At 42.3% G+C, this 27,552-nt stretch overlaps 1 protein-coding gene across 2 annotated transcripts in view; it reads right to left on the reverse strand.

Annotated features, from left to right (window-relative positions):
• Positions 1–27,552, reverse strand: part of nck2a (NCK adaptor protein 2a) — a 49,797-nt gene that overhangs the window by 6,122 nt on the left and 16,123 nt on the right. The window contains exons 1-2 of one of the 2 annotated variants that reach the window (XM_053680602.1): positions 14,456–14,690; positions 3,249–3,490 (exon numbers count right to left, since the gene is read on the reverse strand). In XM_053680602.1, the coding sequence (XP_053536577.1) occupies positions 3,249–3,474 (226 nt within the window). In that variant the 5' untranslated portion in view covers positions 3,475–3,490; positions 14,456–14,690. Of the gene's footprint in view, positions 1–3,248; positions 3,491–14,455; positions 14,691–27,552 lie in introns of those variants that run through there. The other variant, XM_017469939.3, reaches the window with a different exon arrangement.

The raw sequence follows: 27,552 nt of genomic DNA on the forward strand, positions 1-27,552 counted from the left end.
ATCGCATACCAAAGCTGTTCTACTGGATTCGGATCCGGTGACTGATGAACACTGAACTCACCGTCATGTTCATGAAACCAGTTCAAGATGATTGAAGCAATATTTGCTTTGTGACGTGGTGCATTATCATGCTGGAAGTAGCCATTAGATGATGGGTAAACTGTGGGCATGAAGAGATGCACATGGTCAGGAACAATATTCAAATAGTCTGTGGCATTCAAGTGATAATTGATGTGCCAAGAAAACATTCCCCACAGCATTACACCACCTCCACCAGCCTGGACTGTTCACACAAGGCAGGTTGGGTCCATGGATTCATGCTCTTGGTGCCAAATTCTGACTCTACCATCTGTGTGCCTCAGGAGAAATAGAGATTCATCAGACCAGGCTGCATTTTTCCAGTCTATACCTGTCTAGTTTTGGTGAGCCCGTCCCCACTACATCCTCAGCTTTCCGTTCTTAGTTGACTGAAGTGGAACCCGACGTGGTCTTCTGCCGGTGTAGCCGATCCGCCTTCAAGGTTCAACATGTTGTGCGTTCTGAGATGTTTTTTCTTCTCACCACAATTAGTGAAGCCTATCTGTCAGCTCGAACCAGTCTGGCCATTCTCCGTTGACTCATTCCTTTAACAAGGTGTTTCAATCCGCAGAACTGCCGCTCACTGGATGTTTTTCTTTTCTCGACCATTCTGGGTAAACTCTAGAGACTGTTGTGCGTGAAAATCGTAGGCGATCAGCACTTACAGAAAAACTCAAAATCACCGAGTACATTCTTATAGAGAGAGAGTAAGAGAGAGAGAGAGGGGGGGAGAGAGAGAGAGAGAGAGCTTGGCAAATGCTTTAATAAAAAAAAAATGAACGCATTTGAATATTTTAATTGAATTTTACTGATGAGGACAGTTGATAAACAGACAAAACATAACCAATACGCCTAAGGTGTTACAAACTACAAAACAGCACATACAACATGGTGCGAAATCTGCCCAACAAACACCGTCACCTCAGCTTCTGGTGGTCAGACCTCTACACGCTGGCCAGTTCTGCAACTAGCGAAACGTTTTATTGACAGTTTGACTCGTATGCTGCTTGTTGAGACTCATGAAGTTCATGACCCACCCTCTTCTAACATTCATCCTCCACCTAAACCAAAAAGCTGTGAGAGGCTGTTCCCATACTGACCACTCAGCTTCAGCACACAGGACTGCTTACAACAAGGGTGTGGAGAGTATGAGTGAGGAGGCCGCTTCAAAAACTAGCTAAAAAGAGTGGCACTGTGCTGCTTGCTTTCCACCTACACAAGGAGGAAAACACGACACAAAACCTCCATTCATTAGAGAACAGGTTTAATCATGCTGGCAAACCTACAGATATACAGCGTGCATGAACAACCGCTTCAAAATAAACCAGGGGTATACGAGAAAGTCTACAAAGAGGTAAAACAAAAACACAGAAATGAATAATAATAATAATAATAATAATAATAATAATAAAAAAAACCCGGTCACACTGGATGCTGGGTCCATGTTCAATATGCAGCACACTTGCAGTTCAGACAGTCAGAGAGCAAAAAGATAAAAATCATTACGTCAAGCTGGTTTGTACGGTGCTTTATCTATCGGTATCATCGGCGCACAGGAGGAAAAGTCTAGCAAATATTACATCACGCAAAGTGTGCAGTGAAATTCTGTGGTCTTAAGCTTCATATAAAACCATAATGAACCTTCTTTTACTCTCACACTATCCGTCGTGACCCAGATGAGGACGGGTTCCCTTCTGAGTCCGGTTCCTCTCGAGGTTTCTTCCTCGTATCATCTCAGGGAGTTTTTCCGCTCAATGGGGATAAATTCACACACGTAAAATCTGTATCCTGTGTTTATATGTTTCTGTAAAGCTGCTTTGAGGCAACGACCGTCGTTAAAAGCGCTACACGAATAAAATGGAATTGAATTAAACGTGAAATAAAAATGAAACCGTATGAAACTAAAGTCTGCTGTACAGTTAACCGTGAGTAGATATACACCCCCGAAAATATTAGTGAACATGCAGTAGAAATGCTGGATAGTTCTCAGTACGGCTAACCTTATGAATGTATTCTACACCACTGCTTTAGCTGGGCTTTCTTTCGCATGTACTCTCATTTGCACCCATTAGAAACGATTAAGCCTGATTATCGGCCATTTTCGGGGGTTGTATACTTCACGTCTCATTAACAAAGGCGATTAATGCCCGTTGACGGGAAGAATAAAACCACACAGACGATATATGGGACAAGCTCATAATACAATCGAAAGCGCTGCATAACTGGGTGCCTTGAAGCTAAGTTTCTTTCAGAAATCTGTACATTTCTTTGCCTTGTATTTGATATCCGTCAAGGGACATGTAAATGAGAATGCTGTGTGATAAAATGTTAATACTGCATTAGCAGAGGAGAACTGAATGTGCACTGAAGTTACATATCTATTTATACACCAGGAACTATAGCCAGTTTTGAAAAAAAGATGAATCAAGAATAATACATATTCAATAAGTTTCATTCTAAATGCCTTATATGATGGCACATACATTTTGAGAAAGCACTCCTTTCCATCCATCCATCCATCTTCTATACCGCTGATCCTTTTCAGGGTCACGGGGAACCTGGAGCCTATCCCAGGGAGCATGGGGCACGAGGCGGGGTACACCCTGGACAGGGTGCCAATCCATCACAGGGTACAATCACATACACACTCTCACACCCATTCATACACTACGGACACTTTGGACACGCCAATCAGCCTACCATGCATGTGTTTGGACTGGGGGAGGAAACCGGAGTACCCGGAGGAAACCCCCGCAGCACGGGGAGAACATGCAAACTCCACACACACACACAGGGCCACGGTGGGAATCGAACCCCGACCCTGGAGGTGTGAGGCGAACGTGCTAACCACTAAGCCCCCGTGCGCCCAGCACTCCTTTCCATGGTCGGAAAAAAAAAAAAAAAAAAAAATCTGTAATCTTGGTGACAGCGCGAGTCTGAGCATGTGTCAAATTAAATGCAGGAATAATAAACCCCATCACCTCAAAATAAAAACTTGTGAAAGTCTAACACAAGAGCTAGACAGTGTTAAAAGGTTCAAATATATACTTTGGTAAAATGGGCATAATTCTCTCATATAAAGAATAAAAGCAACTAGTGCTACAATGATTGCAGCTATAGACTGTGCAGGTTTGTTTAAAAAAATCCTGTTACTACACCCCGTCACTTACCGAGAGTATCTTTCAGGTTCTTCACAAGCGAGGCTTTCTTGAGGCTATTCTTACGCTCGACGTAGTTGGACGGGACGTAGCCTGTACGGTTGGAGGCATTGCGGACTCTCCACCAGGTTTTCGAGTCATCCAGGAGCCACAAGCGCTCGTTTTTCCGGATGTCAAGTTCCTGGTCCTGCTGAGCCGTGTAGTCCCACTTGGCTATAACAATCACCTCCTCTGTCATCTTTCATCGAGTCCCACTAAAGCCGAGGAGGGGGGTGGAAGAGAGAAAAGGACTGCGTGAGGAACAATACGACAACCCAAACAGTGATAAGTGTTGATATTTCTCACAGTCGTGATGTCCTTGGATGTCCGTGCATGTGCATACGGAGAAACTGGCTCGGAATATTTTCAGATTTGACAGGTAAAGATAACGCGTAGTTCCTTCAAAGAGACATAATTAAAAGAAAAAGAAAAAAAAACAGCATCATGCTTTTCCAAAACATCTCTCAGATCTCACTCCCTCCGCCCATCTGTCTCTCCAGCTTACCTGATGATACAGCTGTGTTAAATAGAGCATACGTAATCAAGCCTGTCTTTTGTCTGAATCATAGTAATGATTAAGGTTGATTAAAGTCTACTATGCAGTTACAGAGCTCATGTCTTTCTATGTCCATTTTATGCTACACTTATTATCGCCCTCCTTTGTGCATTTTCTCCAATAGTACTTGGCCAATCCATTATTGTACTGCAGTTACCATTCAGTCTTACCTCCATTTTCCTCACGTATATTGTTGTATGGTTACAGTTGCAATCAAAATGATTCGACCCCCACTGCAAATCAGGTTTATTCTCAAAATGTACAGACCTTCAGCTGTATGCTGTTTGAACAAATCAAACAAAAGCAATTGAAATAGTTCAATACAATGAATGCTTCAAGCGGTTTCCCCACATTCAACTGAAAATGCAACTTATAATGACTTCAAAATGATCCGTTTCAAAATGATTCAACCGCCTGAACAGAATCCATCACAACAGCACAAATATGCAAAACAGGTGTAGTCTCGAGCTCACCTGATGCAATTAAGCGCTTTATTAGTTGCAGCAGGTGTGCTTGAGCTGGAACACATGGAATACCTGAACTGGCTAGGGGCAGAAAATGTATGAAACACCTGGACGGGGCAGAAAAAGGAAGCTATCGACGCCTCCAACCAGATTTCTGAGAAGGCAGGTTGTGAAAAACCCGAGTGACTGCGAAAGACCTGCAGCAAGACTTCAGCGAGCACATTAAGGCGTGTACTGAACGCAGAAGGTTTCCATGCCAGAACTCCAAGACGAACACCACTACTGACCCAAAAGCACAAGAAAAGTCGCTCAAAATCATATAAATAAGCCACAGAAGTTTTGGGATTCTGTTCTGTGGAGCGTTGGAGTAAAACTGGACATTTTCGGAACGATGGATCAGCGGTATGTCTGGAGGAAGGAGAATGAAGAAAGAACACTCTGTCCACAGTCGAGCATGGTGGTGGCTCGGTGATGCTCTGGGGCTGCTTTGCAGCATGTGGAAGATGGATTCATTGAAGTATCAGGAAAGCTTAGGAGAAAATGTCATGCTGTCTGTGAGGAAGCTGAAGCTTGTGCGTCATCGGACCTTCCAACAGGACGATGATCCCAAGCGTACCTCGAATTCCACCAAGGCTTGCTCGCAGGAGAAGCCCTGGAAGATTCTACAGGGCCGTCACAGTCACCTGACTTTCTGGTGGGATTTGAAGGCGGCGGTTGCAGCACACAAACCCAAGAATATTACTGAACTGTTTGCAGCAGGTCATAACAATAAAAGGTGCTCTACTGAGTACTAAAGATGCGTCCCATGAAGGGGTTGAATAATTTTGAGACTGGAGAAGTCATTACAAGTTGCATTTTCAGTTGAATTTGGTGAAACCGCTTGAAGCGTTCGTCGTGTTGAACCATTTCAATAGCTTTTGTTTGATTTGTTCGTCGCAAACAGCTGAAAGTCGGCAAATTTTGACAATAAACCTGATTTGCATTGGGGGGGTTGAATAACTTTGATTGCAACTGTATTTCCTGTATGAAATAAAGCCTATATATAGCCTTGGATGACATGAGCTCCTCTCCTCCCTCTCAAATGAGTACACAAATATTATAATAACGATTATCTATAGACAAAGGCAGAAATGACAAAAACAAAACAAAACAACAGCAGCAGAAATTTCTGTTACTTGTGCATAATAAAGCCAAAAGATAAATGCAAGTAAATTTCTCGGGGGGAGAGAGAGAGAGAGATCGAGAGAGAGAGAGAGAGAGAGAGAAGAAAAAGATAATGTACATTTACAAAAACTTTGTAACAATCCATTCTGTTCATGACGTTAAATATACTGTACATATGTCTTAACACAGAGATATTATTTAAAAAAAAATTACAGAGCCTGTCAAATTATGAGCAGAGGGTTTAAAAACATTACTGAAGGCAACCCCATAAAGCTGCAGCAGGCGTTTATAAATGAATAAAATGGTTAATGAATCTGACATTTCTCCAATGTATTGCATGGGTTATAAGATGGCACTGTTGCATGGCAGAATATGCACTGCATAGTAATTGAGTGATTAAGTATTCATGGTATTGCAGGCAAGCACACTTAAAACCCTGCACTCCTGTTGCGAGAGACCCTCAGGCATGGCTACTCAGTCAAAACAGCCATTAGAGAGGCAGTGAGCATGTTTAAGTGTGTGTGTGTTCAAAGACGAGGGCTATCATACTGAAAGCTTGGCTACGCATCTATTTATAAATGCCGGGATACACGCAGTGCCGGCTTTTACAAAAGAGTAACGCAAGTCATAACGTGTGGCCTCTTACCAGATGACACATTAGGAAATTCAGATGCAGAAGGGCAGAGAGCAAATTTAGGCCCGTGCACCTCCAATTCTCTCGCTTTTTATTTATTAAACATGATGGCAATTCAGAATGAAATCTATCTACGTGCCATACACACGCCCACCACCCACACCTACACCCCTGCACAGCCATGCATGCTTCTTCCTCATGCACACACTCACCCACACGAAAAATGAGAAAAGGAAAGATTCCGAAACCCTTATGAGCCATTCCAAGTGGGACTGTAGTTCATAATTACAAATACTACCCCTAGTACCCATTTTCATTAAAATGGGCATCGCCAACCCACATTTCAATTAGGAAAGCGCTGGTAGATTATCTCTTTTTCTTATTATAATTACATTACTTGACAGTGACTAACTGTGTGCTTGACTTGAGCTTTAAAGCAGACCTGAATGAGTGACAGAGCTATGGACAAGACTACACTGAAGAAGGGGGGCGGGGGGCGGAGTCAGAATGACATTAATGCCTGGTAACTACATCTGCGATAAATGGAGCTGAACAAAACATTTATACTTCACTGTATCTAGAGATGGCACTAACCTGATATGTAGTATCTATATCAGCATAAAATCCTGGATTGGATATCAGAGAACACCTATCTGACTTGACTCTGTAACAAGTTAGATTATTAGATGTTTAAAAAAAAAAAAAAAAGAAAGAAAGAAAGAAAAGAATTAAAACTGATGATTCTTTCCCATTTCTTCCTAATTTGGGCACGCACCAATTCCTACCCATGAGCCAGCTCTTCTCTATCATACAACAGCTACCAAATACAAGGGAGGGTGAAGGCTGACACATGACATGTGACCAAACTTATCTTTTCAAACTGCTCATGCTGAGTCACAGGGTAGCGTAACGCATTAAAAGGAAATTTCCCTCTTCGGCACACATGAGGTCACAGATGCCCATGTTTGGCTAATGTTGCTATGATTGACAGTGGAGAGAAAGTAGGCCATGCCTGTTTCTGTGGCGTCATTGGGATTCAAATAAATGAAGGATGTGGAGAGGTTCTGTACGGAGGAACGGTCTCAGATCCCTTGCCATGTATTCTCCAACCTCATCAGGCGTTATAGGAGAAGACTCAGAGCGGGAGGTAGCACAAAGTATTGACTAAAAGGGTGCCAATAATTGTTGCACACCTATATTTAACAAAGATTTTGAGAACAGAGATTTTCTGTGAATTTTTTTAACAAAATATCAAAAAGTTAAACAATAGACAATTTCTCCCAGCCTTCTGTGCTCATATTTACGAAGGGCGCCAATATTAGTGGAGGGTGCTGTACTTGCGAGTTCAAAACTCGAAAATGTACAATTCCACTCCTGCTCCTACTCCGTCCTTCTGGGGAAAAAAGAAAAGAAGGAAAAAGCTACTTTGCCTTTACTACAGTAGAAAGGCAGACGCAATAGAGAGAAGCCTCTTGTTCCTTCTTAGCTAGCTGCTACAGTATGTGGCGAGTGGATTGGGGCGACTGTACTGGATTTGGCACAGGGACAGAGTACAACAACCGAGAATACAACTCTCGACATGTTTCAAATCTACTGCGTGGGAGAACTTCAGCTTCCCTGGATGCTATGACCCTGAGCGCAAACCGGCGGTGGACTGAAAAAATGATCTCGACAAAAACGCAAAATAACACAGAGCGAAATCTCCCCGAAGTATTTCCTGCTTGACTCAGTCCAGGCTAAAGAAATCACTGCTCCAACTGGGATGGGAATATGCAAGAGATATTAGACCCTACCTAACAGTAAACAACGTTGGAAGCAAGTAGGTTGTGCTTGGGTTATCTCACCCATAGACCCTATACCTGTAAACACTGACTGTGCAAAAAAGAAAATTATGGAAAGATGACAAAAGAAGGTAAAAACGATAGAAGAGTAGGGTTGTGATTGGGAGAGAATTTATCTACGACATGTGTATTAAGGATAAATGTAGCATGTCTGATGTGCATGTGCAGGACTAGTTGTTATCCCTAGCCTTTAGCCTTGTTAGATTCCGGTGTCATCCCTATGTGTGGGAAAGAAGGATCATTTCTGTGGCCTTCTCACTCCTTTCCTTCACAGCACCACTTAAGCCTCCATGGAAATGGCTGAATGATAGATGGCCCTCATGCCACTAATTGTGTGCCCATTCAAATATGTACGCCTGCTTAATAATGAGGATCATTAAGAAATGTGATGCCTAGGCCATAGAGAAGGACATCAATCCTGGCAGCTGAAAATTCATTCGAAACCACTTGGTACTGATCCATCTCCCTCGGCTTCACGTCAGCTTAAAAGCATCGAGAAACATGCAAGACGGGTTAGAAGGTAGAGCTGGATTGTAAACATATTTTAGATTTTAACAACAATGCTGATTGTGATGCTAAAAAGTAAACACGAGAACTTGAAATAGATCCAAATTTGCAGCTGCTTTCACTGGAAAACTCACACGTAAGATGCGGGAGTGCCGTTTCAAAGCCACGGACCAAAGATCTGCATTAACTGTCGTTTGTCAAGGAAATGGAAAAAGCCATAATTTGAACTTGATGAGATTCGGCCTCTCAGGCCCAGACAGTTTCCCATGACCTGACAGCACTTAACAGTCCCATATTTCGTCTTGCACTCTAGGGATTAAAGCATTTAATACAGATAATACTTCCGCTAGGCTGGAGTTCAGCAATCCCGACACGCACATTTAACCAAGCTCTCTGTGCAACATCCTTAGTGCCGACTGCGCTTGTTGAAGTTTCTGATGCTTTAAACTCAGACGTCAATCACGTCTAACGGATATGGTAATAATACAGTGGATTAACATTATGAACGTCACGAAAACCAAGCTTTGTGTCTTCATGTGAACATCGCTCCTTTTCGGAACCAATGAAAGTGCTATCAAAGCCAATAAAAAGGTCAAGGATAAGAAACTGCTCTAAAATGCCTGGCATGAACCCTTCAAGAGGATTAAAATGGGTCCCCATTTGGCTGCATCGCCATTTTCCACCCACTCAAGTTATCGAGCTTCATGCACAAAGCCCATTAAAAAGCGAGGACACGAGAGACGAAATGAAAAGGAACAAACTGGCAGATCCCTTGGGTTTGCCATCTGGGTCAAACTGAAAAAGAACCCAAACTGGGAAAGGACCCTGACCTCTCCTTTTATTTTCGTTATTCCATTCAACTCTTCAATTCCACCGTGCTTAGAAAAACCAGCACATTCTTCTCCATTCATCACCACACTAAAGACAACTGTTCATTCGACAACATTCCTGAAGTAGGCTAATAGAGAAGAGAAGAAAAGCGCCATTTGGCTCAGTGTGAGTAGGTTAGTGGACTAAGGTCTGTACTCTCACAAAGTGGAGACACTGCACACGGTCCTCATGACCAGTCTCAACCAGCATCTCGCACTTCCTGTTGCTATTGCTGTTCTAACAGCTAATGAGCCTAACACACCCACAGAATGTCTCGGATTACCTCATAAATTACGACAGTGTTGAATAAAGAGGCGGATTTAGTCATACAAAGAAGCGAGGGTTGGCGTGACACAACTAGTGCAACTTACCGTATTAAAGAGGTGTGACAACCGACACACACGGACATTCGATTACTAACAAACATCCTTTAGGATCGGCCTGGACAATACTTTACACTGGACTAGTGGTAATGATATCAGGATGCTAATTGCTAAATCACACCTGGAAAACAAACGCAATGTAACATTATATGTCACATCAGTTTATTAATAAGTTGATGGGAGCATTAATTAATAAGTTAATGGATGATTGTAATAGGACAGACCAACTACTGGGAATTTTACACTTATTCCTTACACCAGTGGTTCCCAAACTGGGTTCTAGGGACCACCATGGGTCCCTTTTTTTTTTTTTTTTTTTTACTGTTACAGTGGTATAAATCACAATCACAACAGGGTCTGCAAAAAGTTTGACAACCTTCCATCATGGCATCTGAGATCCAGTATAGATGCTATAAATATCATGGAATTATTCTGGATGATAATATGAAAGTTTCATCGTCAGTCATACGCGTGCACATTATTAACGCGTTCAGGTTCAATAAAAATGTTCATACCACAGTGCAGTTGAATTCTCGAATCTGATTGGCCAGAAGGTGTCCATTATTTTGGTCTGACAGCATGGCTCGGACAGTAGTTCTGACTGAGATGAAGGACAGGTTAATATGAATGTGTGAACACGCACTTAGGTTTGACTTTGTTTAAAAAAGTTCTTCCAGAGTGTTGACTGAATAAAAAAGGTTTCTCACGGGGTTAAGAGAAGTACGGTCATGTGATGGGAAAATAGTGTGTGTGTAAAAAAAGATTGTGAGATATCACTCCGGTGTAGATTATTTTCGTATGACCACATGGTCTGACTTATTATTGCTTAAACGCAATGACTAACAAGTTGTGCATGCTGTTTGAATGCAGTACAAGCGAGCAGAGGTTTAGTGGTTAGCACGTTCATCTCACACCTCCAGGGTCGGGGTTCGATTCCTGTTGCAGCCCTGTGTGTGTGCGCAGAGTGTGCATGTTCTCCCCGTGCTGCGGGGGTTTCCTCCGGGTACTCCGGTTTCCTCCCCCAGTCCAAAGACACGCATGGTAGGCTGATTGGCGTGTCTAAAGTGTCCGTAGTGCATGAATGGGTGTGTGAGTGTGTGTGTGATTGTGCCCTGCGATGGACTGGCACCCTGTCCAGGGTGTACCCCGCCTCGTGCCCCATGCTCCCTGGGATAGTCTCCAGGTTTCCCCGTGACCCTGTAGGATAAGCGGTATAGAAGATGGATGGATGGATGGATGGATAGACGACATTTGTTTAATGATATGGTGTTGTATTTATTTTTAAAAAAAAGGAAAAAAAAAAAAAAAGGAAAGAGAAAAAACTTTTCAGTCAAACTCAGAGTAAAAATGTGTAATACTGGTGCGTCCTTAATTCACAAAAGCTTTCCCAGTTCATTGTGAGGCTGTGTGAATGCTGAATTCAGTAAAACGATCTGCAGGTCGTTGATTCATAATTTAGTACAAAAGAACCATTCCCGTAACTATCTGATCTTAGGCAGACCACAAGACAATAAAAAAAAATAAATAAAAAAAAAATGGCGAAACTAGCCAACCAGTTGAGCTACATTGTGTATTACAGCACTGCATTCACCTCTGCAGTCCACACACATGACGTTCATTCAAGATTAACCACCCCTAATGCCTTTTACTTACTTTTCACTACATCTCATTCGTTTTAAACAAACATCGATACTCTCTGCGATATTCTTTCATGATTTTTTTTCCCATCCTAGCCACTCGGCTAATGAACGCATTATTGTTGTGCCAAACAAAATCTCTATTGTCGACACGGGGCTTAAAGCCGTGACAGACAATCTAGATCAGCTCGGGATCTCCGCCTCTAAAATTTTAAGCTTCCAACACACTGCCCAAACTTACTGACATTCTTTCGGTTTCTGGAGGAAAACCTTCTCAGTCGGTTAGGGTAGAGCTCAGCTGCCTTTTATTCTTTGTTATGTAGTGGAAAACAAGACAATGTTCACAATGTATCAGTTAAGAATATAATCAGTTGACCATTTTCATAAGGCATCATAAAAAAAAATTTATTTACATGTACCAATTTCCAGTTCGAAAAATACAATCCAATTCCAATCTGATCTGTTTTCTCCGATATCTGATCTGCCATTTTCTGCTGGTATTAGATCTGCGCCATATCTAATTGACAATAAAATAGGCCATCTACCAGTATCTACCCAAAAGGAACATGAGTTTCAGGGCTACTATTTTATTTCTAAAAGTTAGAAAACATCAGACATGCATACATATATATGTATACACACACACACACACACACACACACACACACACACACACACACACACACACATGCACATTCGTGTCCAGTAGATGAAAAAGAAATGAGTCAACCATCCATCATTAGTTCTGACGAACGCAGTCAGTCACATGACAGGACAAGGCAGGATTGTTGTCTGATTACGTCCACCACCTCCACTCTCTCATGTTACTTAGCATATTCACCCTTAACATTTCTTCATCCACCTTCTAGCACTCAGCCTATTGTTCGCAGTGTTGCTATGGCAGTGTATGGGGCAAGCGGCAGTTAGGGTCAGGACATTCAAGCTGACATCGTAAACACACACACACCTCACTAGCAAACCACAAAGACACAGAGCAAGTCAAAGTACTATGAATAACTTGTATAAAACACACAACAATAATAATAATACAATACTGTTGGATACATATATGTATTCCTAATTAAGATAATATCTGGTGTGATTTTAATGGAACTGAGGCTTTAAATGCATGGTACAAAAAAAAAACAACAACACAAAACACCTATAGAAGCACACAAAAGCTTATTCAGGGTATACTAAATTAAATATTTCTGGCAATTTTGTGATTAGTCCTGTGCAAGTGAGAGCATTCTCATACCATTATTAATAAACTGGGGGGTTTGATTTGTGCCTCCGCCCTGCGTGCACTGAGTGTGCGTGTTCTCCCCGTGCTTCGGGGGTTTCCTCCGGGCACTCTGGATTCCTCCCTCGGTCCAAAGACATGCGCTGGAGACCGTCAGGCATTTCCAACCTGTCTGTTGTGTGTGAACGTGTGAGGTTGTGCCCGGTGATGGGTCGGCACTCGGTCCTGAGAGTTCCCCCGGGATAGGCTCCGAGATCTTTCCATTGTCAGCATGCAACTGCGTCCGTTCGTATCATACTCCCTACATATAGTTCCGCCTGTACAACGTGGACAAAGACCGCCACACGTCTTCGTTCTCTAATGCATGCTGCAGCTGATTTTTAGTGTTTCATCTCTGTATTTATAGTCGAGTACTGGTTTTTTTTTTTCTTAATAGCATATTTGAATGGGGACGTGTGTCACTGTACTCAGCCAAGATAACTTCATAAGTCTATCATACTTCATAAAAATTCAAAGGAAATGAACTCAAGAATCCCTTCTTCAGAGATTTACAAGAGTAGCGTATTTGTAAAAGAAGATGATTTATTTTTAACCTACAATTCAGGTTCATTCACATCCTGCACTGTGGACAGATGCACGCCTCGAACCGCGAGGAAGCGGTGAAGGAAGCAGGAGATGTTTAGCCTTCCACGTCACTATTAAACTGTTGCAATTCATATAACCAGCAAAGTGGAGCAGGCGGTTCGGATGCTCCGGTTCTGGAGGGTGATGTTTTATGGCCAGCACGCTTCGCCCTATATGAAGTTGCTCTGAAGGCATCAGAATGTTCTGATCAGGCTTAGATCAGGCTTTAATGCCTTAATCTGATGCTTATTACTGACCTCGAGTAGCGGACTATTTATTACTCAAGACTAGGGATATGTCTTCTGTCTAACATTAACATACAAATACCCATTAGGGTTAAAGAAGGATATTCAGTTAATCACTGAGAGAGGGTGAAAATGCTTCATTAATGTGCAGTAATCGACTAGAATTTTCTCCCTAATGATTAAAATAAAGAAATATAATGAAAACATTTGAAAACTTCATTTCCACAGTACTGGCAGTGGAACTTTTCTAAAGTTAATTAATTAATATGGCAAGATACGTCGACGGTCCATCACACCTTAAGTGGTTACGTAACAAATTCGCATCATCACCGCTCCCCCTACTCTCTGGCATCCACCCAAAATCCACCCTGATGGAAAAACTGAGACCGTGATGCTCACTGCCGCAAAATACGATTTCATGTGAACAAAGAGCACAACAAACGGAAGAAGAGTGGTCTGGGGGGAGTAGGGGGGGGGTCATGACTGAGATTCCACCCACTGAATTTGACTGATCATTCCGACAGATGTGAATGACTCAAAGCTCCATTATGAAATAAATGATGGCATAAAAAAAAGAATGAATTATAATTAACATCATCCATACCTAACGATCCAGGTCCCCGTGACCCTGTTTAGGATGAGCGGTACAGAACATGGATGGATCACACCACTGAGCATGCTAAAAGAACTCCCGTGAAGCTTACTCATGCTCACCTAGCTAGCTTTTGACCTCCACTGACCTTCTAATTAAATCTTCACTCCCTTGTCCTTGCTTTCTAACTCATCTTCCTAGAACCTGTACTTCCTCTGTGGCCCCCTTTACTCTACACCTCCTTGCTGAGACCCCTGCTTTGTCCCGCACCTACCTCCTTCATCAAGCGGTTGCTTCTTTTTTTCATTTTAAGCTCTGAGAAATAAATTCTCTCTCGTGCATGTGATCCGGTGAAATCTCAAGCATGTCCTCACAAAGCATTAACAAACCCAACCCGTACAGTAGAGAGGCTGAATGTACCGTTCTAGCACAGCAGAACTTCAGCACCCAGGAACCCAGGCAGACCCAGAATAGACCTCAGTCCCAGGATGATATGAGGCAAGCAGACATCAGAACTAACTGGCTCGCAATCAGAAAGGAATAGAAACACCTGAAGGCTCAAATGGTTGCCCGACGTGACTCGAGTTCTTCGGACTCCCTCCACAGAACACGTGCAGGACGTGCATTCAGTTCATGAGGCCGGGTCGACACACATCATTCACAACGTAGATAAATGAGTGTGCGTCTGTGAATAAACACGTTCCGGCAGAGAGTAAACAGGTTTTCACATGAAAGGGTAACTGAATAGGACGTGACGCAACAGGTTCTGTTTCATTCCTACGTGTTCATACAGGGGAGATGTTATCCAAACAGCATGGTGCTACAATTCAAACAGAAGTGAAAATGCCTGGTGAACAGACAGGAAGAGAAGCATCCTCACTGGCTACGTTCAGTCCAATAGACTCCACACACACACACACACACACACACACACACACACACACACACACACACACACATACATACATACATACATACATACGCAGTGAACCCACAGCAGAGGAGAAAAGGTTTCCCTTCCTACAGCCTCTGAAGCACTTCTAATTACACCTCAGAAGCTGATGAAGGACGTCTGACTGAAACATCTTGCTCCTCAGGAAACTATGTGCAATGCTTAATTTTTAAACATCCGCCATCATTCTTAAACTACACCGCCGTTACTTCCTGAATTCTTTTATACAGTCACATGGGAGAAAAAAATAAGTACACCCCATGGAGATTGTTGGCTTTTTTTGACACATTTGGACAAGCAAACATTTGATCCTCTTTGAAACAGCGCCTGTTAATGAAGTTGATATACTTGAGCAAAAGCAGAAGGGCAATGAGGCTAGCTTTTTCAAATCATTTGTTCAACAGAAATATCAATAGGTGTGATATTATTCGGCGGAAAAAGTAAGTACACCCTTGGCCTCACAAGCTAGTACTACCGTCTTTAGCAGAAATAACTTTTTGTAAGTGTTTTGCATGACTGTCCACCAGTCTCCGACGTCGGCTTGCTGGAATTTTTGACCACGCTTCCATGCAATATTCTTCCAGGTGCGAGACGTTTGAGGGTTTTCTTGCATGTACTGCCCGTTTTAAATCCCCCACAACATTTCAATAGGATTCAAATCCGGGCTTGGACTAGGCCGTTCCATAACTTAATCATTATAATGATGAAAGATTCAACGTGAACTTTTGGACAGATGGCCTTACATTATCTTCAACAAGCACTCTTCGATATGATGCAGAGCTGTCCAGTCCCTGAGGCAGCCAAGCAACCCCAAACCATAACATTTCCACCACCACCATACTTCACAGTTGGTATGAGGTGCTTCTTCTGAAAAGCTGTCTTTAATCTGTGCTAAACATGTCTGCTGTTATTGTGGTCAAACATGTCTATATTTGATTCGTCTGTCCAGAGCACATGATTCCAAAAGGCCTGGTCTTTGCCTATATGCTCATTGGCAAACTGTAGTCTTGCAAAGGCTTTTTCCTGGCACGCCTCCCATGCAGGTCAAATTTTGCCATCTCTTTCCGATTGTAGAAGCGTGCATTTTGACACCAGCAGCTGCGAGATGTACTAACAGATCCTGTGATGAATTGGGCTGAAATTGCTGGGACAGGCAGTCCGGGACAAATCGTCAGTCGTTTGAAATCCGTGCCACTTGTAGATGATTTTCCTTACAGTGGAATGATGCATTTCAAATAATTCTGAGATCTTTTTTAAATCCCCTGCAAGACTCATAGGCATACACAACCTTTTTTCTGAAGGCCTTACAGAACTCTTTAAATCTTGGCATGATGACTCCACACACCTCAATAACAAAGGGAACACCAGACACTAGATATGAGAGGGGTATAAATAAGACCGGTTCCACCTGCACTCCCTCAGCAGGTTCTAATCACTGGCACCCGATCTTCAACACCTGAGAATAATTTTATGGATCTGAATACCATCTAAAGTCCATGTAAACGTAAATAGATTGCCAAGTCGAGGTTGCATAACTCGGATAAACAGTTCATTTAGAATCGACAATCAGAATAAAATGGAAAATTCTGCACATAGCTAGTTAGAAAGATTAAAGACATCTATCTTCAGCACAGAACAGTCTCAGATCATGATCGCTCGTGGGATACGAGAAGCACACGCAACATTAGTGCCTCCCAGCCCTGCTTTAATAAATGTCATTCTCCATCCAATACTACCACACCAACATCGATTATGCATTTTACACAAAATAACAACTGGAAAGAGAGAGGCCGGGGGAGTCATTTTGTCTGAAAAGATACATCTCTATTTTATTTGTGCACCAAATAAGGTATGAAAGCATTTCAACCAGGTTTTCACAAATTGTATTCAATCACAAAGCAACATTTCCCTTAAGATAACGTGCATGCATTATACGCCGAAACGATGCACGCCGCTCTACACAGTCCGCGGCTCAAATAAATTCTGGCACGTGACATCCACGGTAATCCCCTGAAGCGAGAGATGTATGTTCCTAGTTCTTTTCTCTCCTCTATAATATCCCTTTCTCACGGCAGACAACATGGGGAGAAATGTAGATCTGCTCAAGTCCGTCTTGACTCTAGTTTTGAGGAGAGGAAATTTTCCGCTTGGTCCATATGGATGCCTGCATGTGTCTCTTGTTTATGATTTAGACAGTAAATTCCCGTTGGAGCGTGCCAGGCGTAACCCAATGCAGTAAACAGACAGGTGCATCATTTCTTTAATAAACTGACCGGGCCACTGCGGATCTGCAGGGAAACATGACAAAAGCTATTTATTTACGTACATAGAAACCGCTGCATGTCAAAATAAACCACTGAGTCTATATCTGTGGTCAGAGTGACAGGATGCAGGATGTATTATACCCTGTCTGCGAGAGGCAAGTTGAACAGTGACAAAAAACCCCACACTACATTGGCAGTCTCACACTGAGTGTGCCCTTCACCTTGTGTTTGTTCCATCGAGCTCATTCTGCTCAGCGTGCTGAATAATTCCCTTTGAGCATTCTCAGCCAACACACACACACACACACACACCTATAGCACCAATAGGAACAACGCTCAGGGCACAACAGGACCCCTGGAATTTCAGTTTTAGATTCAAACTGAATGTAATGAAGAATTTGCCAATTTATTACACTATGGCCAAATGTATATGGACACTTCACCTTAACACCCATATGTGAGTCATCCCCAAACTGTTACCACAAAGTGAGCACATGAATTGTCTAGATCAGTGTTTCCCAACAGGGGTTGCCGTCTGATGAGAGCAGGGGTGCCGTGTAAAAATCTTCCCGGTAGAATCGAGGTTATTATAACAGCAAAGAGGGGCTAAATCTGGAAAGGGATGTTTAACAGGCCCATGTGGGTGAAATTGGTCAGGTGTCCACATACTTTTGATCACTTCGTGTAATTTAATAGCGATATTGAAATCGGTCAAATACTGCCATTTCAGTGTGTGAGAGCGGCGTTGTGTGTCTGTCTACCTCCCAGATACGTACAATCGCGCTTAGGGGATGAAGGTTAACATTCTTACTCAAAGGGCCCAGAAGTAGGAGCTTGCTAGATGCCTGGATTTGAATACGTTACCTCAGTAGCGCAGAACCACCGAGGCACCACTGTACCCAATTAATTAACCAGTTATCCCATAGGTCATTTACTTATTTATTAGCTGTTTTATCTGTCTCTTAAAGCAGAAAGGAAATAGCTGCACATTCATTTGCTTGATTTATTAAGTGCAAGGAGTGTCGATCAGTGCTTGCTTACATTCTGAATATATGCGAGATAATATTTCGTTTAGAAGGCAGATCATATATTATTAAACCACGTAACCATAATTAGTTACCGCCCTGCTTTGAACTGGGGATTAGGCTGCAGAAGCCAGGCATCCAAAGCAGATCGTGTTCTTGCCTCCTACAGGGTTCAGTCTGGCAGCGTGTCCAAACACACAGATTGTACATGTGAGTTAATGCGCTGCTTTTCTGCTGAGGCGGCAGAAACACTCCTCTCAGCTCATCTCGTCACATCTATATACTTCATCAAGATATTATCTAGTTTTATATCCCACAGGGTCTCACTCATTCTCTTATTCTCCCTTCCCTCCCACCCCACCTGCCAACACACACACACACACACACCCCGATCAGCATGTATTCAGCGTTCACCATCTTGTTTTCCATCTCTATCTTCCTGCACATGATGTCATCATTAAGCAACGGCAGCACAGTCGAAGCTGGAAGGGAGGATATGCGGGATTTATGAGAATTGGAAAGTGACACCTTTGAGTCGCTTTCGTTTCCCCTTGGAAACCTTCTTTCCACGCTTGGTTTGCTCTATTCTCCTTTCCTTCTTTCTTAAATGGAACTGATTTGACTTGAAAAATGACAAACACGTGAAATGAGGCAGCATTATGAACTTTTTCCCCCAAACATAGAGACTGGTTTGTACTTTTCCCAAACTCAGAGACTGCTATGTGTTGTTTTTTCTTTCAACCTCACCTCAGAGTCTCAGAGTGTCGGCTATGTTAAGCAGCTGCCCGTCCCTCGTCCCCACTGCCTAATAAACCCGCAATGCAAGAAAACTCGATATTTACATTTACGGCATTTTGGCAGGCGCCCTTATCCAGAGCGAGTTACGTTTATCTCATTTATACAACTGAGCAGTTGAGGGGTAAGCGCCTTGCTCAAGGGCCCAGCAGTGGTAGCTTGGCAGTGCTGGGGCGTGACCTCCTGACCTTCTGATCAGTAATGAAGAGCATTTAACCATTGCCCCAATATGTGACTGCTCACAAGACTGCACTGACCAATATGCGGAAGGATGCAAGTATGTTACTCAGACCCCCAGCTCAGAGTCCTTACAGAGTCAATGTGGCCACAAGAATCTACTGTAGACTTTAACGATCATTTCAATCAGCAGCAAAGTGAAATTGGTTAAGCTACACTATATAGCCCAACGTATGCGGACTCCTAACCTTCACACCTAAGCGCTTTATGAACATCCCATTCCAGATTTAGTCCCGCTTTGCTGTTATAATAAACTCCGATCTTCTGGAAAGGCTTTCCACTAGATTTTGGAACGTGGCTGTGAGGATTTGCCCGTTCAGCCGCAAAAGCGTTAGTGAGATCGGGCACAGATGTCGGGCGTGGAGGCCTGGGGTACCATTTGGTGTTCCAGTTCATCCCAAAGGTGTTCAGTGTGGTTGAGGTCAGGACTCTCGAGGTCTTCCGCTCCAACCTTGGCAAACCATGTCTTCACAGACCTGACTTTGTGCACAGGGGTATTGTCTTGCTGGAACCGGTTTGTGCCCCTTAATTCCACTAAAGGGAAATTGTAATGCTACAGCATACAAAAGACATTCTAGACAATTGTTTGCTTCCAAGTTTGTGGCAACAATTTGTGGAAAAACCCCCACATATGGGCGCGATGGTCAGTTGTCCACAAACTTTTGGACATATGGTGTATATTCTGGTATAAAATCACCCAGGATTCAAATTCTGCAATGATAAAAAGAGTATGTGGTTATGTAGCCAAATCAGTTCTAAAAGATCAGATGGAAAGATGAACAGGAAAGGCAAAGGGAGTGAAAGCAGAGGACTCGCACTGGAACAATATGCGCATTAGTTGCCAAATCCCCATGGAATGTGACATTTGACCAAATGGACAAACACATGCTTGTGCAGGAAAAAGAGAGGTCAAAGACCATACCATTTCCTGTGCAAATAATGTCTGTATTACAGCAGTCATGACAGAAGTCTGGGCTTCAGTGTGGTAGAGGCGAGAATGAGGCTTAGCAAAAAGGTGGAGGCTCAGGGCAAAGCACTAATCACTGTCTCCCGCAGCCAGTAACTGCTTTCAACTCCGGCCAAGTCTCACTGTTACTGAAGGTATACATTAGGGCGAAAAGGTAGCACAGAGTAGTAGTAGTGTATGGATTTATACATGTGGCTGTGAGGCACTGGCTCACTTAGAACAAGCAGACAGAGCTGGCAACAGTCCAAGATCTCAGCACAGCAGGTTCGGGTCAGGTCACTCACACAGACGTAACGCAAGAGTTCTCGCCACTCCATCAGCCCTCGGGTTGTCAGCATTTAACCATTCCCAACAGCCAGAGATCCAGAGAGAGCCTCTATTCTATAATTACCATCTGAGGTGATGTTTTCTTTCCCAGCTTTGGCAAACACAATGGTATTTATTTGCTCACTGAAACGTGCTGCAGCACTGTACTTCTGTTCAAGTAGGGCTGCTCGATCATGGCAGAAATCATAATCACGGTTATTTTGGTCATTATTGAGATCGCGATTATTAAACACGATTACTCATCGACTATGGAAGCATCATGCATTTATTGAACTTAAAAAAAGAGAAAGTTTTATTGTATTTTTTAACAGTGGATTTCCTTGAATATAATTCACCTGAAAAATATGTATAACAAAATAAAAAAAATTTCATATATATATATATATATATATATATATATATATATATATATATATATACACATACATATGAAAAATTTTACATATACTTTTTTTTTTATAAATTGTGCATATATATGAAAAATTTTATATATAAATTTTTTAATAAATTGTGCATATATGTGTGCATATATATATATAATATATATATGATATACATATATATATATATATAATATATATATGCACCGATACAAAATTTCTCAGCCGATACCGATAACCGATTATTCAGAGTGATATCGGCCGATACCGATAACTGATACCGATAGTTCTGCCTTTTATGCCTTCTTATAAATTAATAATAATTAATTCCACAATTCTGAAAGAAATGCAAAACTTTATTCTCTCCATTTCAACACGTTGTTTCACAGTAACTGGTCTCATCAACAGAAAACACATTACTCTAATTAACATTAACACATGAACTACATTCTGAAGATTAAAGTACGATTATTTTTACTTATGGAATCTTATTAATTCATATTAACAGAATTAAGTGAGTGAATTCTAAAAAACCTCCTGATAGTCTCACATTCACTCACCACAAACATTTCTACTTCATCACGGACATCAAACTGGTCATATATAATACCCACTTTTTTATATATTAACATTAACTGGATATGAAATATACTGCTCTACAAATATATTTTTCTGTGCAATATATACTTTTTTGTCAACTCATCTTCATTTAAATCTTTCAACAGTGTACCGGCCCTTTAATTTAGCGCGAGCAGCACGGCAAAAAATTTAACTTGGACTCGACGCCGAAACTCCCGCTTCACTGCTGCAGCGTCCGGTGTAAAACGTTAGTGGTGCAGAGATTACAAACCGCAGTTTTGTCGTAATTCCACACAAGACATATATTCTTTACAGACAGCACGAGCACGTGAACACGATCAGAGAAATGGCAATCTGCTAACAAGCTCGTTCGGAAAGGCGATCTGCAAACGTTCACAAAATTTAAGTGCGATACTTGCGTCTTCTGGACACGAAGCTGGATCACGAACCATTGGTACTGATCTATGCTTGAGAATCAAGTTTATAGCAAATCCTGCTTGGCATTGACCGGCGTTCACGAAGCAGTCCGGTGTAAAAAGATCCATAGCTATATTTTGGGGCACGCTTCCTTCAAAAATAAACCTTCTCCACTGTGTCTTCAGTGGCTCTTACGGCGAACAACAGAACACTTAAAACACTTACAAAGCTGAGACATTCTTCTCACCACTGTAGCTGCTCCAGTGCAGAGGACATGACGGACTGTGTGCAGCTCACTCAGGGGAGGAGCTATTCTAATAGGGCAAAGTCCCTGGGCGGGGCTTGTTCCAACGTGACGTCACGTTAGGGCGAAAATGAAAACGACTCATTTTGAGACCCAGTTTATAATTTATTGGGAATAGATAAAAACAAAAGGAGTGGGTGGATTGTTTTACCATTATAGAGTGTTTTCAAACGCCGTGCAAAAGCGAATTTTGCAGAACAGGTCCCCTTTAAGGAAGTAAGCAAGGAGAGAATGAAAGCTGTGAAGGATGTCTTAATAAACACAAGGCAGACCTGCTAAAACACCCTGAGTGCAAGACTGCCATGGCACCTGTCCAATACACACTGGCAGCTTCATCAGCATATGTTGTCCTTTACATGCTAATGGAGAAAGAAAGTGTGTACACTGGTGTGTGGGTCTGTAATAACATCTGATATGAAAACCTAGTCACGTAATGCTTTTCAGGAGCTGTTTCTGTTAACCTGGCAGCCAGGTGTGTATAACGTTCTTACATAAGGACACTTTTGACACGACCGTAACACACCGCTTACTATAGATGAACATAAAATCATTGAACGACATGCATTTACATGTTTTAATTCAAAGTGACGAGAACATGCTGCCCTCTGAGACATGGCTGTAATGGCCGCCTATCGATATCCTCAGAATTGATCTAAATGTATATTATTTACCTCTCTCTTTCTGCCTCAGTGCCTCCGGCTGTTTTCTGATATCGGGATGCCAGGTTGGCGATTCATATGACAGCGGATATAAATATCTCTGGTACAAAAATGCAAAAAGACAAGCCACTTGTGAATATACGTATGCACAGCTTTAAAAAAAAGTATATAATGCGACTTCTCAGACAAAAGCCGTACTTTAGTTTTTTTTTTAGCTAATAACCTTCATTTATTAATGAACTGTGCTCACACACAGAAAATATTCACTTTCTCTGAGCTATTATTGCTGCTCTGCGCCAAAGAGTGTGTTTAATGGTTGTTCAAAAAAGCATCACACGATGAGTTTTTTTTTCCCCCCAATGTAACATATTAAAATAATTTGCAGTTGAATCTCGAGTCACTCTTCTTTCTTCCTCTCTGCACTGCTGAACAGATCTCCATAATCAGATTTTTAACGGCATATTTTCAATGAAACGTCACAGTACGTTCAATAAACTCTCAGAAAAACAGTACTCCAATACCAACTGGGCCTGTGTGAAAATGTATTTGCCCCCGTAGTTACTAATTCCCCAAATATATGAAATTGCATTCATAATGGGGTCCAGCTGGACTAGACATGACCAGGCCTGATTAGTGCAAAGCCTGTTCAATCTAATCTACACTTAAACAGAACTTTTTCAACAGCGTGAAGTTGGTTAAAAGGTCTTACCCAGTAACACACTATGGCAAAGTTGAAAGGAAAGCCAGAAATGATGAGGAAGAAGGTGATTGAAATACGGCAGTCTGGGAAGGGTTACAAAGCTATTTCAAAGGCTCTGGGACTCCGAAGGACCACAGTGAGAGCCGTTATCTCCAAATGGAAAAAACCTTGAAACAGTAGTGAACCTTCCCAGAAGTGGCCGACCTTTCAAAGTTCCTCCAAGAGAACAGCAATGACTCATCCAGGAAGTTACAAAAAAGCAACATCAAAAGGACCTACAGGCCTCTCTTGCATCAATAAAGGTCACTGTTCATGACTCCACTATCAGAAAGACACGGGTAAAAATGTCTTCCATGGAAGTGGCGAGTTGAAAACCACTGATAACTCAGAAGAACATTAAAGCTCGTATGAATTTTGCAAAAACACACCTTGATGATCCTCAAACCTTTTGGGAGAATGTTCTGTGGACTGATGAGTTGAAAGTGGAACAGTTTGGAAGAGGGGTCCCGTTACATCTGGCGTAAACCAATCACAGAATTCCACAAAACGAACATCATACCTACGGTCAAGCATAGTGGTGGAGGAAGTGTGATGGTGTGGGGATGCTTTACTGCTTCAGGGACTGGGCAACATGCAGTAATTGAGGAAAACATGAATTCTGCTCTCTACCAGAAAATCCTAAAGGAGAATGTTCGGTCTTCAGTCCGTAAAATTGAAAGTCAAGCGCGACTGGATTATGCAGCAAAACAATGATCCAAAGCATAGGAGTAAATCCTAGTCCTAGAAGCAAGTGAAAGACTGATTTCCAGTTTGGTGCTTGGTTGCAGTTATTGCTGCTAAATCCTCAGTATTGATTTAACACCTGCCCTGCGATGGATTGGCACCCTGTCCAGGGTGTACCCCGCGTCGTGCCCGATGCTCCCTGGGATAGGCTCCAGGTTCCCCCGTGACCCTGAAAAGGATTAAGCGGTAAGAAGAGGGACGGATGGACGATTTAACACCCAGAGTGTTGAATTTACACCCTTCAGTGTTTGTCTAGCCCAATTGGCCTGTATAAACACTCTGGGTGTTAATTCATCACTAGGAATTTTACTGTGATTGCTATTACAGGTGGCACAACCAGATTGAAATTTTAAGGGGGCGATTAGTTTTTCACACGGGGGATAGGTGTAGGATAAATTTTTTTGCTTCGATTAAAAAAATAAAAACGGTACAGTACGTTTACTCAGGTTGCCGTTGCTTCATGTAGCTTTGCGTTCGAAGATCTAAATCTATTTAGTATGAGAAAAACAGAAGAAATCAGGATGAGGCAAACACTTTTTCACAGCACTGTAGCTTGCGCACGACATAAATAATCTGAGCGGATTATTTATAGATTATTTATAGATTGCTAGCAGATCTGAAGATGACAAACTCTGCTTATGAAGTGAATGTGTGGACACATTTGCAGATTCGTTCTAATTAGCAGAATAAAAGGTACTGAAGAAGAGGCCAGCCGTGTGCAAGATCGGTCGTACTAGGATAAAACATTGAAGAAATACAACAAGTCACATCGCCATTTCCATCCTGAGCTGGACGAAAAACGGTTGTGTCATCTTAAATCAAAATAACATCGAATCCCACTACTAACTATCGGTGTGGCCTCCGCTCACACCGATACGTCTGTACTGGTCCGCAACCTTCATACTAATCAGACTTAACTAGTCCACTCATATCTCAGTTGGGTCTTGGACTGCGAGTCTAAGAGTAAGTGAAGGATCCTGTCACTCACTTCTACGTATCTTCCATTTGGAAAGCAACAGCAGACGTGCAAGGTGCAGCATGTATACACCCACAACCATACACACACACACACACACACACACACACACAGTGAGAGTGGGCTGGAGGCGACATGGAAGGCCACAACATGCAGAAAATACAGGGAGTTATTACGCAACACACTCCACCATATGGAGAACACACACACACTGTTCCCAACAGCTCCCTATGAGCAGTCATAAGAGGCAAGGAATAGAAAGCACATGCTCATTAGCTGGTTGCTGACACTTAGCTCTTTTCATATAATCGGTAGGACTTAAGCATGTCTAGGTCTGAGCCAGCAAATCTGATTCAGCACATTGCAGCTCAAGACCTTTGAATCACTGAGATGAGATCATAACATTCACTAGATTATAACACACCTGATAGGCCATAATAAAATCCTTGGTAGCGGTATGAAGACAATAGAGGAGGTAGAAATATGTAGAGGACATGATAACTAAGAAGGAGAATGTACGAAACAAGGTGGTCACATGTCCTCGGGGTCGGAAAAAGGTGAGTTTCGGTGGCATCGTGTCACTGAAGAACCACTGCAAGGGTGTAATAGAGTGGTTTCCTTAGAAACTGTTGCGCGGGGACGGTAATCTCGTGATCATAACCTCGCCCGTGTTCAAAGGTTATTTTAAAGGGAAGGTAGTCAGGTAGATTAGATTATGTTTCAGTCTCACTGTGCAAACACACCTAATCGGTACCTCCACTTCCTCCTGTATGACTCCCTACCTGAGCAAGAAACCTGAAGAGAAACTGCAAGTAGTACAATTACGGTGCGTTTTACACGTGCCAAACGTTCAGCAGACTATTCCAGTCTGCCTAGTAATAACTCGGCTCTAGCAAGCAGAACATCAGGTCTCGTAGCAAGATTGCCACACAAACACTACAGCGAATGAACCGTCCGATCAAACGAAAAGGATTTGGCCTTCCAGCAGAGCTGACCGACGCTAGTAGCAGGGAATGCTCAAAGTTTCGACCTCATCTTACGTTTCCGTTTCCTCTCTTCTCGGGCACTGAAAGTCTGTGTATATATACGAGCATGAAAACTTCTAACAGAGGGCCTCATTTAACGATCTTTTAGTAAAGCTGCCTAACCCAAACTGAACTAAAATTTTACAGAAGTTTAGGACACGCTGAATTTCTTTACACTCGCATGTGTGTGTTGATGACATGGTAAAGAGGAAAGCTTGTTCCCGAGCGACAGTATGAGGTCAAGCGCACAGAGGGCTGGAAACGAGAACGCGTACTGAACGGTGAAAGAAAAGGCAGAAAGGTAGACGTGGACGTTATTTTGACTCACTTCGATGCCAATCAAATCTACTGAGCACCTGAAAAGGTCAAAATCTAAAGACGAATAACAACTAATGGTGAATTAGGTGTGAAGTGAGTAAGGTGAAAATGAAAATGAGCATGAAAATGGAAGATCTGCACTGTACCCAGGTGATCACGAGCACCAAGAACCTGACACGGGGAAACGGCTATTTTTAAATTGCCCAAATTAAGCGCCGCAGCCGACGTGCTGGGTCTGAAGTACGGCACAGCCATGGTACAGTCTCAGAACATACAGTGGCAAAAAGGGAACCGGATTACAAACCGGCTTCCATCGTTCGAAATTATCATACAGTTTTTAAACATCCTTTCCATCGTAAGTGTGACCTGTGCCTAGCGCTGGGCGATATGACAAAAGTATCATATCACGATATGTGAAGACATTTCTACGATACGCATCACGGTATATAGTCTAGCAATAGTTCAACAAACTGCCTGCAAAACAGTAGGCATTTCTTTGGTCCTAAATAAATGATACGTTGCTTGCCTGTTTATTGAATTGTTTTATTATTACGAATTCCAATAGCATTTTCCAATAGCAATAGCGAATTCTTCAATGGTACTCTTAATCTCTGAGCTACAGAACTAGAGCGAGTATTGTGTTTTTAATAGGGACGCCGAAGCACTTCTATAAGTCACTCTGGATAAGGGTGCTTGCTCAATTACAATGATGTAACTGTAAATAAATTGGCGATTTAATCTTGGCAGTACAATCCGTATATAAGAGCGCGTTAAATCAAGGCGGATTATATGATCTGCAGTTGATTAAG

The sequence above is a fragment of the Ictalurus punctatus genome, chromosome 6 (assembly GCF_001660625.3).
Source record: "Ictalurus punctatus breed USDA103 chromosome 6, Coco_2.0, whole genome shotgun sequence".
NCBI classification, from domain to species: domain Eukaryota; kingdom Metazoa; phylum Chordata; class Actinopteri; order Siluriformes; family Ictaluridae; genus Ictalurus; species Ictalurus punctatus.